The sequence below is a fragment of the Symphalangus syndactylus genome, chromosome 20 (assembly GCF_028878055.3).
Source record: "Symphalangus syndactylus isolate Jambi chromosome 20, NHGRI_mSymSyn1-v2.1_pri, whole genome shotgun sequence".
NCBI classification, from domain to species: domain Eukaryota; kingdom Metazoa; phylum Chordata; class Mammalia; order Primates; family Hylobatidae; genus Symphalangus; species Symphalangus syndactylus.
The window spans coordinates 27,569,313-27,584,378 of NC_072442.2; the positions used below are offsets into that span (position 1 = coordinate 27,569,313).

Genomic DNA, 15,066 nt, shown 5'->3' on the forward strand with positions numbered 1-15,066 from the left:
CAGGAATTTGAGACTAGTTTAGACAACATAGTGAAACCCCATCTCTACAAAAATTATCTGGGCCTGGTGGTGTGGCTTATAGTCCCAGTTACTCAGGAGGCTGAGGTAGGAGGATCGCTCAAGCCCAGGAGGTTGAGGCTGCAGTGAATTGTGATCTTGCCACTGTACTCCAGCCTGAATGACAGAGTGAGATCCTGTCTCAGAAAAAAAAAAAGAAGAAGACACACACGCAGCCAACAAGCATATGAAAAAATGCTCAATATCACTAATCATTAGAGAAATGCAAATCAAAACCACAATGAGATACATCTCACACCAGTCAGAATAGCTATTATTAAAAAGTCAAAAAATAACAGATGCTGGCAAGGTTGCAGAGAAAAGGGAATGCTTATACACTGTTGGTAGAATGTAAATTAGTTCAGCCATTGTGAAAGCTGTTTGGTGATTTCTCAAAGAACTCAAAGCAGAATTACCACTTGGCCCAGCAATCCTATTATTGGGTAAATATCCAAAGGAATATAAATTGTTCTACCATAAAGACACATGCACACGTATGTTCATTGCAGCACTATTCACAATAGCAAAGACATGGAACCAACCTAAATATGAATCTGTGGTAGACTGTACAAAGAAAATGTGGTACAAGCCAAGCACAGTGGTTCATGCCTGTAATCCCAACACTTTGGGAGGCCGAGGAGGGAGGATCACTTGAGCTGAGGAGTTCAAGAGCAGCCTGGGTAACACGGTGAGTTACCATCTCTACAGAAACATAAAAAATTAGCCTGGCATGGTGGCATGTACCTGTAGTCCTAGCTAGTCCTGAGGCTGAGGTGGGAGGATCACTTGAGCCTGGGCTGCAATGAGCTGTGATCACACTACACTCAGCCTAGGTGACAGAGCAAGGCCCTGTCTCCAAAAAAAAATGTAAAAGAAAATGTGGTACATATGCACCATGGAATTCTGTGCAGTTATAAAAAGAATGAGATTATGTCATTTGCAGCAACATGGATGGAGCTGGAGGCCATAATCCTAAGTGAACTAACACAGGAACAGAAAACCAAATACCAACATGTTTCCCCTTATAAGTGGGAGCTAAACACGAGTACATATGGACAGAAAGAAGGGAACAACAGACACCAAGGCCTATCTGAGGGTCAGGGGAGGGAGGAGGGAAGAGGGTAAAAAAAACTACCTATAGGGTACTGTGCTTATTATCTGGGTGGCAAAATAATATGTACATCAAACCCCCATGTCACACAATTTACGTACATAACAAACCCATACATGTACCCCTGAGTCTAAAATAAAAGTTGTCCGGGCAGGTGGTGCACACCTGTAGTTCCAGCACTTTAGGAGGCCGAGGTGGGCAGACAACTTGAGCTCAGGAGTTTGGACCAGCCTGGGCAATGTGACAAAATCCCATCTCTACGAAAAATAAAAAAATTAGTTGGGCATGGTGGCACACGCCTGTAGTCCCAGTTACTAAGGAGGCTGAGGTGGGAGGATGGCGTAAGCCTGGGAGGTGGAGGCTGCAGTGAGCCGAGATCCCATCACTGCACTCCAGGTTGGGTGACAAAGTGAGACCCTGTCTCAAAAAATAAAATTAATTAATTAATTAAATAAAAGTAAAAAAAAAATCAGGGAAATGCTCCCCAACTTGTTTTTCATTTGTAATTATTTTTGCTGTATTTGAACCTTGATTTTTCCATCTAAATTTTTTTTAACTAAACCTTTTAAAATATATATATGCCCTATACACAGAAAAGTGCACAAAACCTAAGTATGGTTTTATGAATTATCAGAATAAAAAAAACACACAGGAACACTTTCTCAAAGAGAATCACAAGCTTTAGTAGAGGGCAGAGCTTTGCTCCAAAACTCAAGGAAACTATAATATGATTTTACTGTTTGAATTGCCACAGCATTCCAAATGCAATTCCAAATTGCCATATTCCCTCTAAATATTCTAGCCTGGGTGATAGAGTGAGGCTGTCTCTGTCACAGGCGCAATCTCCCTCTCTCTCTCTCTCTCTCTCTCTCTCTCTCTCTCTATATATATATATATATATATATATATATATATAATTATATATGTATATTATATATTTATATACACATACATCATGTATATATAATATACATATAATATAATATATAATATTTGTACATACATATATATGTACATATATAATTTATTATATATATTATAATGCAGATGCTAGAATGCAGCAGCATGATCATAGCTCACTACAGCCTCTACCTTCTGGGTTCAAGTAATCCCCCAACCTCAGCCTCCCAAATAGCTAGGACTACAGGCATGTACCACCATGCCTGGCTAATTTTTAAATTTTTTAGAAACAGAGTCTCACTATGTTGCCCAGGCTGTTCTTGATCTCCTGGCTCAAGAGATCTTCCCACCTTGGCCTCCCAAAGCCCTGGGATTACAGGCGTGAGCCACCACATCCAGCCTCGAATATATCTTTTTAACCAGCAGCTGAGACAAAAGTTCTAAAAGCCCAGACTTTAAATGGAAAATGCTGGGCTCTTAAGAAACAATGGAGAATCATAAAGTAAAGAAGAATGCAAAATATATTATATATTATATATAGAGTACCTCATATATATTTATATATTAAATATATATAAATATATAGTTATATGCATGTGTGTGTGTATAAGACATATAAGTCATTATGTTATGCATTTTGGGGCTTTGTTCCCAGATATATATTTCATTCAGAAACTCATCTAACTTCTTTTTTTGAGACTCTATCTTTCCTCTGAAGGGGTTAAAATATGCTACTCTGGCATATTGACCAAGTTAAAGACACTTGAAAAGCAACAGATATGAGAAGATCACTTGATCTTCGTGCTGTTTCTTCAAAGCAGAAGATGAAATTCCCCTGTGAAAGTAACTCTCCCTATACTATACGGAAAGGCATAATTGTTATCTTCAAGGATGAGAAGTTGAGACCAACAGAATACTATACAGACCTTGTTAGAATAACTCTTATCTTTTAAGACTCCCCACATAATTTAGTCACATTTTCATGGTTTACTGTTCTTTGTCCAATCCAGTACATAAGTAACTGACTCTAACTGCTTCTTCGGGTCTTCATTTCCTTAAGAGGACTCCTGTGCCATATAAAACTTGTAACTAAATTTGTATGGTTTTCTCCTGTTATTCTATCTTATGTCAGTTTAATGCTCAGACCCAGCAGGGATCCTACGAGGATGGAAGTGTAGTTTTTCTGCCCCTGCACTTCCAATATCGGCATATAACTGCTGCTTGAATGATGGGAAGAAAAGCAAAGAATGAAAGCAAACCTCAATTAATTGCTCTAAATATTATCCCACTATGTTTGTTACAGCACACAAATTGGTGTTAAGTTGGCCAACAGAGAATAGTTGTCCTTCAGGCATAATACCAGGGAGTAAAACTTTGACACTTGTCACCCAGTATTTATTACAAGCTCTGTTAAAAGAAGCAATATTCAATAAGGATTGACTGAAAGACACATAGACATTTCATATTTTATAAAATATATTCCTGACTTCATTCAAATTAGCAAGAATCTGTGAACCTAGATTGCAATACATTGGTTCTTTTAAGAATTGCTTTTTATGAATTGCAGTCCAGCGTGGCATCGTTTGCCTACATTTGAAGTAACTATAAGAAACTGCGCTAAAAAAGTCATTGTTTAATTTATTACAGGCCCATCATGAAAGATTTTCACTTCAGCACATAAGGGCCCCTTTAATAAAGAGAAGCTCCTAACTATAATTTGAACCCCAAATTCCTGTGCTTCTTAGCAATTGTTTGTAATTATCTTATAAACATTGTTAATAGGGTGTTTGGTCATGTTTCCCTTTTCACATTCCCACTGCTAGGAAGCTTAGATCCAAACTTGTAAACAACCCACAACGACTATTTAGGTCATTATGTTATGCATTTTGGGGCTTTGTTCCCAGCTTCATTTACTATCCCCTCTCTTATTTTTTTCTTCTTTCATCCTACTTTTAGTTTACATTTTGTTGTTGCATCTTATCTATTCTTGTGAGCTTACTTAAATTCTTTCTGGACATGGAGATACAAACAAATAAATATAAAGTTCATAAACAAATATATTTCAGTAAAGTTTGTATCTATTTTGTAGAGATGGGGTTTCACCATGTTGTCCAGGCTGGTCTCAAACTCCTGGGCTCCAGCAATCCACCAGCCTCAGCCTCCTAAAGTGCTGGGATTACAGGCGTGAGCCACAGTGTCTGGCCAAGAGGCATTTATTTAACTGTCTTAACCCACCTTCCCATGGTCACAATGTAGGAAGAGTTTAGCGAACATCTGCCTCCGCATGTCAGCTTTTATGACCTCCCGGAATTCATCTGCAGAGTGGCAAAGGTGCTTAAGGAGTTCCTCAAACATTTCACTCTTCAAGTCTTTAATATGTGAAGAGATGTACTACAGGGGAAAAAAAAAAGAAGATAAACGATTGACTTAAAACCATGCTCTACTTGGATTTTCCCCAGGATTCAACAAATGTGCATGAAATACATTGGCTGTAAAATATTTCCATATGATTTGCTTATCACTTAGATGAAGCATTTTCATGTTAGCTGCTGTAAAATCTGTGATGCAGAGAGAGGTAACTAATGCAGTCCCCAATACCACACATCAGTGGGACTAGATATTTTTGGAGCAATTTCCCTCTATATCACATCAACATTATATAGGGCAGACTTTCCTCACAGTATGAAATAGCAGTAGTTGCCTGTAAAATGCTACCTGCAAATTAAAAGTTCTAAAAATTGAGTGCAGTTTTTCTATGGTATATGGTATATAAAAGCACGTGTATTGCAAGACTGGCTGCATTTAATTACTGGAGTGTAAGCGACAAGGATCATGGGTGGCTTTTTGTTTTTTGATATTGCAATAAGATATCCTTTGTCTATGATCTTTTTTTTTGTTGAGTAATTTTTTTTTACTATCATACTTTAAGTTTTAGGGTACATGTGCACAATGTGCAGGTTTGTTACATACGTATACATGTGCCATGCTGGTGTGCTGCACCCATTAACTTGTCATTTAGCATTAGGTATATCTCCTAATGCTATCCCTCCCCCTTCCCCCCACCCCAAACAGTCCCCGGAGTGTGATGTTCCCCTTCCTGTGTCCATGTGTTCTCATTGTTCAATTCCCACCTATGAGTGAGAACATGCGGTGTTTGGTTTTTTGTCCTTGCGATAGTTTGCTGAGAATGATGGTTTCCAGTTTCATCCATGTCCCTACAAAGGACACGAACTCATGATTTTTTATGGCTGCATAGTATTCCATGGTGTATATGTGCCACATTTTCTTAATCCAGTCTCTCATTGTTGGACTTTTGGGTTGGTTTCAAGTCTTTGCTATTGTGAATAGTGCCACAATCAACACACGTGTGCATGTGTCTTTATAGCAGCATGATTTATAGTCCTTTGGGTATATAACCAGTAATGGGATGGCTGGGTCAAATGGTATTTCTAGTTCTAGATCCCTGAGGAACTGCCACACTGACTTCCACAATTGTTGAACTAGTTTACAGTCCCACCAACAGTGTAAAATTGTTCCTATTTCTCCACATCCTCTCCAGCACCTGTTGTTTCCTGACTTTTTAATGATGGCCATTCTAACTGGTGTGAGATGGTATCTCATTGTGGTTTTGATTTGCATTTCTCTGATGGCCAGTGATGATGAGCACTGAAAAAATATGATCTTCTTTTAAAGTATAGGGACTGAAAACATCTATACTCTTCAGCCATTTCTCTTGATCCCTGTTGAGTAGATTCCCAGAAGTGGAATTTCTAGCTTAGAGGATTAATGCACCTGAATATTTTGTAGATTTGACATGAGGCTTGCCCCCTTTTGCACTCCTATCACTAATGCATGAGTGATTATTTCTTCTCAGCCTCACCATCAGTGTGTATTGGCATCTGGGTTTTTGCCAATTTGATAGGTCAGGAACGAATTACATTCTTGGTCTACACTTTACTATAAGAGATAGAAGGTATCCTGTGATAGAAGTGATCAAGCACTGCAAGAATTTCTAAGTGCACTCCTTTTAAAGTGTGAGCTTGGCTAGGCGCAGTGGCTCACGCCTGTAATCCCAGCACTTTGGGAGGCCAAAGTGGGCGGATCACAAGGTCAGGAGATCGAGACCATCCTGGCTAACACGGTGAAACCCCATCTCTACTAAAAATACAAAAAATTAGCCAGGCGTGGTGGTGGGCGCCTGCAGTCCCGGCTACTCGGGAGGCTGAGGCAGGAGAACGGCGTGAAACCGGGAGGTGGAGCTTGCAGTGAGCCGAGATTGCGCCACTGCACTCCGGCCTGGGCGAGAGTGCGAGACTCCGTCTCAAAAAAAAAAAAAGTGTGAGCTCAGCTCACAGCCGATGATTTCCTCCCCTGCCTCACGCACAGAGGTAGCCAAAGTTATACTACATGACCCCACTTCCATAGCCATAAATGATTGAACCAGGGGGAACACTTAAGGCCATTCAGATTCTCTCCACTAGGAATTGGGGATTAGAACTGAGTAACAGCCAGTTAATCTGAGTGGGCCTGAATTTGTGAATGTGTAGTCGAGGCAAAACTTTGCCTCTATTCTCTTAGGGTCTTTGGCTGGGCCTGAGAATTAAATTGACATAAGATAGGTTAGCAGGAGAAAGGCATAAAGATTTAATATAAATTTTATGTGACATAGGAGCTGTCATAAAGAAATGAAGACCCAAAGAAATGGCAAAAACTACATGCTTTTATTAATATATTGGGTTGAACAAAGAGAGGCAATTGTGGAAAAGTAACTAAATTATGTTGGGAAACTAAAAGGAAGATAATAATTATTTTAACAGGGTCTGTTTGTAGAGAATTCTCTCAGCTAAGACTCCCAGTTGAATAATGTTTCCTTTCTCCTGATACAAGGAGGACATCTTTCACATCGGAGATTTTAACTTCCTATTTTCCGGAAGAAAAAGAGAGATTAGAATGCACTTCTTGTATCTATTTTTCAAGTGCCTTTAGCTGAAAGTAATCCTTATGCCAAAGTGGAATGTTTCAGGGTAGCATATTTTGCCACCCTTCAAATGTAAATTTAAGAGTTTTGGGGTGGCCAGATTCTTCCATGTGAACTGAGACTGTTGGGAAAGTCTGTTGCGGAGAGAAATGGAAGAAATGGAAAGCAGAGAGAAACAGTCTTACCACTTTCCAAGTCCTTGTTCTAGTCTCTTCCTGAAGCCCTTGGATTGTGCACATTTCATATTCAGTTGTACAGCTCAGGTTGGTTTCTGGTTCTTGTAATTAGCATGTATTTAACATGGTTTGTAAAAATCATGTTCCACTTTAGTAATTTGTTAAAATGGAACATGTTTTTGGTGTATTTCATTGACATATAATCTTTATTTTTATTTTTTTAGAGACAGGGTCTCACTCTTGCCCAAGCTGGAGTGCAATGGTGCAGCGGCACAATCATGGCTCACTGCAGCCTTGATCACAAGACTCAAGTGATCCTCCTACCTCAGCCTCCTGAGTTGCTGGGACTACAGGTGCAAGCCACCACACCTGGCTAATTAAAAAAAAAAGTGTGTATGTAGAGATAGGGTCTCACTGTGTTGCCCAAACTGGTCTCAAACTCCTGGGCTCAGGTGATCTTCCTGCTTCAGCCTCCCAAAGTACTGAAATTACAGGCATGAGCCACTGTACCCAGCATCATTGTCATTATTCTTGATGGATCAATGCACACAGTTAAGTTCTTAGCTGTTACCATGGGAAGCAGAGTAGTGGAAGTGGTTAAGAACTCACTCTGAAGCCTGTCTGGGCTCAACTCCCTGTTCTCATGTCCCTTCATTTGTGAAATGGTTATCACAGTAGTAGTTACCTCACTGAGTTATGGTATGTACGATCTGGGTGTTTCACGTAGTAAGTTCTCTTCAGCCATTGTGTTTGTCTACTCTTGAGGTAGGTAAGAAATTGGTCAAGAACATCTTCTTCATTAAATAAACAGTCCTCTTTGCTGATAAACAACTTTAGGAGAAAACCCAACAAGATCAGCGGTTCTCAAAGTGCGATCCCTAGACCAACAGCATCATCATCATCTGAGAACTTGTCAGAAATGCAAATTTTTAAGCCCCACCCTATATTTACTGAATCAGAAATTCTGGGAGTAGGGCCCAACAATCTATAGTTTAACAAGCCTCCCAGGTGATTCTGATGCTCGTTAAAGTTTGAGAACCACTGAACTACATGATCTGGGGTATCTGGTCCTGATAAGACCCATATCCTAAGATCCTGTTGTTTGATCCTTAATGACTTTTTACTTGACTAGTAGGTATTTTTCTATATTACTCATAAGTTAGAATTATTGAATAATTGACATTTTCTGGCAACATTGTAGCTCAGTCCTCTAATGCTGAAAAAAAATTGGTATTTGGAAGAATACCAATTTCAAATTAAATGTTTGGGAATTGACTTCAAAGCCATATGAGTTTTCTGGCTGTGGGAATGCTATTGAATCAATAATTAGTTTTAAAAGGCTGAGGCAGGAGGATCACTTGAGGCCAAGAGCTTGAGGCCAGCCTGAGCAACATAGGAAGACCTCATCTCTACAAAAGATTTAAAAATTTATCCAAGAGTGGTGGTGCATGCTTGTAGTCCCACTCAGGAGACTGAGGTGGGAGGATCACATGAACCCAGTAGTTCAAGGTTTCAGTGAGCTATGATCACATCACTCCAGCCTAGGCAACAGAGCGGGACCTTGTTTCAAAAAAAAAAAAAAAAAAAGAATTAGTTAAAAAACCTTTCTCTGGGCTGGGCACAGTGGCTCACGCCTGTAATCCCAGCACTTGGGAGGCCGAGGTGGGCGGATCACCTGAGGTCAGGAGTTCAAGACCATCCTGGCCAACATGGTGAAACCTCGTCTCTACTAAAAATAAAAAATTTGCCAGGCATAATGGTGGGTGCCTGTAATCCCAGCTACTCAGGAGGCTGAGGCAGGAGAATTGCTTGGACCCGGGAGGCAGAGGTTGCAATGAGTCAAGATTGCACCATTGCACTCCAGCCTGGGCAACAGAGCGAGCGAGACTCTGTCTCAAAACAAACAAACAAACAAACCTTTTTCTGAGAGACACTTCTGGATTTTTCATTCCTGAAAGTTCTGAAGGAAAAAAAAATATTCTGGAGCTATAGTCTGTGGGTTTTCTGAGTTAGCATATTCTGATTGTTCTGTAAGTTTAGGCTAGCTGACATAAAGACTAACAGTTGGCAATATCAACTACAAATCAAATTCCAAATAATTACAGAAGTTTGCCAATGTCTCTTGTAAAAACAGAAAAAGGTGAAAATAGATGGGAGCCTCTGTGTTTTCATACCTTTCCAAGGAATGATTGCTTAATTTAAGAATATAATTACCAATATCCTTCAGTTAATATCTGTGTGAGATGTTAAACATTTGAACTGTACTTAGTCAAGTTATCTCTATGTGCTAAGTCCCAATATAATGAATTCTGGGATTTTCCTTTCTGACTTAATGCTGAGAATGTGGTAAATATCACATTTAAAACTATTATAAGATTCTATAGCTCTGGGCCAGTGGGATTCATACTTATTTAATTGTAGACATACTGAAGAGTTGATGAAGTGGGTGATATAAGAGCAATAGGAAGAAAACTATGTTTGGAAACATCTATCTTAGGTATTAACTTCCAAATGGTATTTGTAAGCCCTGGTAGTATACGAGGAGTGCAAACAAGGAGTACAGAATATTGAAGTACTCAGGTTATATTTCTTATCTATCACTGAAGAAATGGTGTGTTCCTACAGCCTGTGGGCAGAAAATTAGCTTTCCAGTTTTAGGGAGGAAACTTTAACAAAAAAAAAAAGATTAGTGCTAATTATATACAGACAGTCCCTGACTTATGATGGCTCGATTGAACAATTTTTCCACTTTATGATGACACAAAAGTGATATGCATTCAGTAGAAACTGTAGTTTGAGTACCTATACAACAATTCTGTTTTTCACTTTCAGTATAATATTTAATAAATTACATGACCTACTCAACACCTTATTATAAAATAAGCTTTTTGTTAGATGATTTTGTGACTGTAGGCTAATATAAGTGTTCTGAGTACATTTAAGATGGGCTAGGCTAGGCCGGGCGCAGTGGCTCACGCTTGTAATCCCAGCACTTTAGGAGGCCGAGGCGGGCGGATCACGAGGTCAGGAGATCGAGACCACGGTGAAACCCCGTCTCTACTAAAAATACAAAAAATTAGCCGGGCGTGGTGGCGGCGCCTGTAGTCCCAGCTACTCGGAGAGGCTGAGGCAGGAGAATGGCGTGAACCCGGGAGGCGGAGCTTGCAGTGAGCCGAGATCGCGCCACTGCACTCCAGCCTGGGCGACAGAGCGAGACTCCGTCTCAAAAAAAAAAAAAAAAAAAAAAGATGGGCTAGGCTAAACTGTGATGTTCAGTAGGTTAGATGAATTAAATGCATTTTTTACTTAGATATTTTCAACGTACAATGAATTTACCAGGATGTAATCCCATCATAAGTCAAAGAGCATCTGTACTTAACAAAGTAGTAACATACTTTTAACTCTTCTGATTTTTCTTTTCTTTTTTTTTTTTTTTTTTTTTTGAGAAGGAGCCTTGCTCTTTCACCCAGGCTGGAGTGCAGTGGCGCGATCTTGGTTCACTGCAGGCTCCGCCCCCCGGGGTTCAAGCCATTCTCCTGCCTCAGCCTCCCGGGTAGCTGGGACTACAGGCGCCGGCCACGTCGCCCAGCTAATTTTTTTGTATTTTTAGTAGAGACGGGGTTTCACCACGTTAGCCAGGATGGTCTCGATCTCCTGACCTCGTGATCCACCCGCCTCGGCCTCCCAAAGTGCTGGGATTACAGGCATGAGCCACCGCGCCTGGCCAACTCTTCTGATTTTTCAAAACTTTGCTTAACAAATGAATTGAACAAAGGCCACATTTATTATCTAGTAATAATAAAAATGACAAATTAAAAATGTGCCTCTGATGATGAACGATAGCTTAGGTAATGTTATAAGCTAAGTTTTACTCCCTAAAATTAATATGTTGACAGCCTAACCCTCAGTACCTCAAAATATAACTGTATTTGGAAATAGGGTCTTTAAAGAGGTAATTAAATTAAAATGAGGTCAATAGGGTGGGCTCTAATCTGACTAGTGTTCTTAAAGAAGAGGAAATTTGGACTTAAAGACATGTACAGAGTGTACAGACTATGAAGACAAGGGGAAAAATCAGCCATCTACAAGCCAATGAGAGAGGCCCTCAGAAGAAACCAACCCTGCCAACACCTTGTCTCAGCCTTCTAATTTCCACAATTGTGAGGAATTAAATTTCGGTTGTTTAAACCTCTCAATCTGTGGTACTTTGGTATGGCAGCACTAGCAAACCAATACAGCCAATAAGGATTTGCTGATCAGACGGGTCCTTGATTTATGTTTCCTACAGCTGAAGACTGCCTAGGAAGAGACACATCCAATTGGAGGGTAGTTCACCTATTTTCTCGGCTTAGAATTCTCTCATTTTTCCCCAAGGTTTTCTCATATATTTTCACAACATACTGCTGCCTCAACCTCACCAAAAGCTGTGATTATTTTTTCTGTCTTTCCATGCTACAGCTCAAAGTACATAAAAAACTAAATGAGCAAAACAAGCCAAAAATACAGGATACAGATGAACTAGAGACAGAATAGAAAGCCATTCAGATAAATATCATTGTAAGAAAAATGCACAGCCTGGATTTAGTAGAGTATATTAAAGGAAAGACAGAATCTTTGAGTACAGTTGACGAAGTCTTTTTCTTTAAAATTTGAACTTGGAGCCACATCAGTTTAAAGGCCTCAGATTGTATGACTGCTATTAAACAATCCCATAAGGAAGTGACCATTTCAGAGTGGACCACCACTGAGCAAGAAGAGAATGGGTCCCAAAAAAGAGAATCCAGGCAGAGGCATGGCCCTTATTCCTCCTGGCTAAGGGATAAAACAGTTCCTCGGTGTAGCAGAATCAAAAGTCAATATCTGAATCCCATACTTTCTAGTATTTGTAGTTTTGCATATAATGATTCTTAAACCCATTATATGATTCAGGAGTGGACCTCAGACTGCTTGAGGCCCAGGTCTACTGAAGAATGCACCTGGGAAACTGACCTTTGCTTTATATAGTCTCATAGTAAAAAAGAATGTATTGGGTGTTTTCACTTGCCCCTGGTAAGCAGGTAGACGTGGGGCTAGAGTCTCTACAACAATCAGGTGAGCAGTAAGGTCTGGATAGCAAGTAAGTATAGCCAAGTAAACTTCTCAAATCTAGTGACCAAGTGCCTCACTTTGCCTGGAACTAAAAACCTGGTTTTAACACAGAAAGTTTCATGTTCCCGAAAACTCCTCAGTCCCAGGCAAGCCAGGATGGCTTGACACCCCATACCTCAATGCATGCTGGTGGTATAATCCCTGTGGACAGCTTTGGGAGACTTTCTGTTTGGACGTATGCTGTGTTGTATCCTGCTTTATATAACAAACTCTCTATATCTGTATCCTTTGCCATAAAAGAAACGTTACAGCCTTTAGCTGTGTCTGCAGCATCTTTCTATCATCATTCCATTGGGACAACCATACCTAATAAAGTATATAGAGTTCATATTCTGTGGTATACATGTGAAGAAGTTCAGAATATGCCACCCCCAAATATGCTACTTTGCCATAAGAATTATTCCGAGCTAAAGGCGCTTAAAAAAAAAAAAGACTGGTGTGGCTGGGCGTGGTGGCTCACGCCTGTAATGCCAGCACTTTGGGAGTCCGAGGTGGGCGGATCACGAGGTCAGGAGATTGAGACCATCCTGGCTAACACAGTGAAACCCCGTCTCTACTAAAAATACAAAAATTGGCCGGGCATGGTGGCGAGCACCTGTAGTCCCAACTACTTGGGAGGCTGAGGCAGGAGAATGGCATGAACCAGGGAGGCAGAGCTTACAGGGAGCCGAAATTGCGCCACTGCACTCCAGCCTGGGTGACAGAGCGAGACTCCATCTCACACACACACACACACACAAAAAGGTACAAGAAAATCATTCTGATCTTTTGTTTTTTAAAAGCAGAAGATGAAATTTTCTTGTGAAAGATGCCTCCTGCTGGGCATAGTGGTTCACATCTGAAATCCCAGCACTCTGGGAGACTGAAGTAGGAGGATCACTTGAGGTCAGGAGTTTGAGACCAGCCTGGGCAACATAGCAAGACCCCATTTCTACAAAAAAATTAAAACACAAAAGAAAGATGCCCTCTCTATACTAGAAGGAAAGCAATATTCTTATCATCAAGGATGGGAAGTTGAAACCAAGAGAATTCTGTATGGACCTTGTTAGAACAATAAAATGAGAGGAACATGTACAACTAAAAAAGTCCAGGAAATAAAAGAGAACTCTCCTACCTAAAAAGTTAATTAAATTTTTAATAACTACATTAATGACGTTTGAATAAAACAAATATACTTTTATAGTGGTTTTCTTTTGTTGGTAAACAAATTAACCAACTAGATAATGAAATGAAAGAGTAGAGCCTCTGTCGGATTAAATGATGGGAATTTCAGAAAGGATCCGCCTAACAACACCTGCATACTCTTGGCCTGAACACAAGACAATGCAGTTTGTTTTTCTAATGGAAGGCCACTGAAATCTAAGGACTAAGACTTCTATGTCTTTTCAAAGTTGTATAGGGAACTCAGCACCAGTGTTAAAAGTGATACAAATTGTTAAGTTTTGTCTCCTGGAATGAGTTGTCTTTTGGGGATCAAAGTGTTCTGATAATTTAAAACAAACCTGATACAGTCCTAAAACATATTTCTAAACACTTGACTTATAAAACAAAACAAAATAAACCAGTATATTCTACCTTTTAAATTGTTTCCGTCAGTATATGAATGTTGAAAACATTGTTCTTAAGGTTCTTTCTGAAGTAAGGAAACAAAGTGGAAGGTGGAAGAAAATTAAAACTCACGACCACCAGACAAGTTTCCTACACTTAACCTACCCTGCTGAAGTCTCACTTCTCTTCTGCTATGCATCCCTCAGCAGCAATGAATATACTAGTTTATAATGTTTGCATCTGTTCATTGCCGTCTGTTCATTGCTTTGTAATTGTATGTGTGTATGTGTGCGCGTGCGTGTGTGTGTGCCTGCGTGTGTCCTTAATTTGTTAATATTTTGATCCTCTCCTTCTCTGGTTCTACCCTAGTCCAATCCAGTATGTCTGTGCACACGTGTCTCCAACCCTCAGACGGGGAAATAAATTCCTGCATATACCTACAGACACACTCCCATACAACAATGCATTACTGTATTGAGTAAATATTTTTTATTTTCTTAATAACTAAGAGACCAGAAGTAAACATTCTAAAGTAGTTACTTTGGGTCTTTGTTTACTATGATAAAACAGATGAAAAGTGAGAGAGGTCACAGTCAACAAAGAGATTATCACCTGTTCATTTATCCATCAGAAAACAGATATGCTAGGAAAATGATAGGAATATGAAGGCATCTGTGACATTCATTCCCTCCATTTCTCTTTTTCTCTATATTAATTACTACTCAGTGACTCAGTTTTCTCCATACTCCATCCTGAGTACTAATTACATTGCTCTTTACAAATGATCTGAGGGGCAATTGTATGACATAGTATCTCCACTAGGCGGCACCTGTGTGTAACATCTCTACTTCAAGCCCAACATTTATTATTACATTATCTTCCAGTTTCGTTAAATGAGTACTGATAAGATAGCTTTAAAGCAATCTCTTTGAAAGCAAGTGCTCCAAACACTACTTCTGTGTCATATGGGATGGCCCAATGATTTGTTGGTGAGATAACTAAAAACTTTCAATAAATATTTCTATGTAAGAAATACGTTCTTGTTTCTGTTCAGGTAACAGCTCTTCTTTATAATGAAAGTGTCTGACTGTGTGCTGTTTGCACTTCAGGAAGAGAAGTTGGGAAATTTCAGGAAAACTAATATTAAT

The 15,066-nt window shown here is 39.7% G+C and overlaps 1 protein-coding gene across 10 annotated transcripts in view; it reads right to left on the bottom strand.

Moving 5' to 3' along the window:
* The window catches only part of EFCAB5 (EF-hand calcium binding domain 5), a 171,519-nt gene that overhangs the window by 61,060 nt on the left and 95,393 nt on the right, over positions 1-15,066 (bottom strand). For all 10 annotated transcript variants that reach the window (XM_055257462.2, XM_063628643.1, XM_055257458.2 and 7 more), the window contains one exon: positions 4,304-4,459. In XM_055257462.2, coding sequence (XP_055113437.2) covers positions 4,304-4,459 — 156 coding nt within the window. The remainder of the gene's footprint in view (positions 1-4,303; positions 4,460-15,066) is intronic.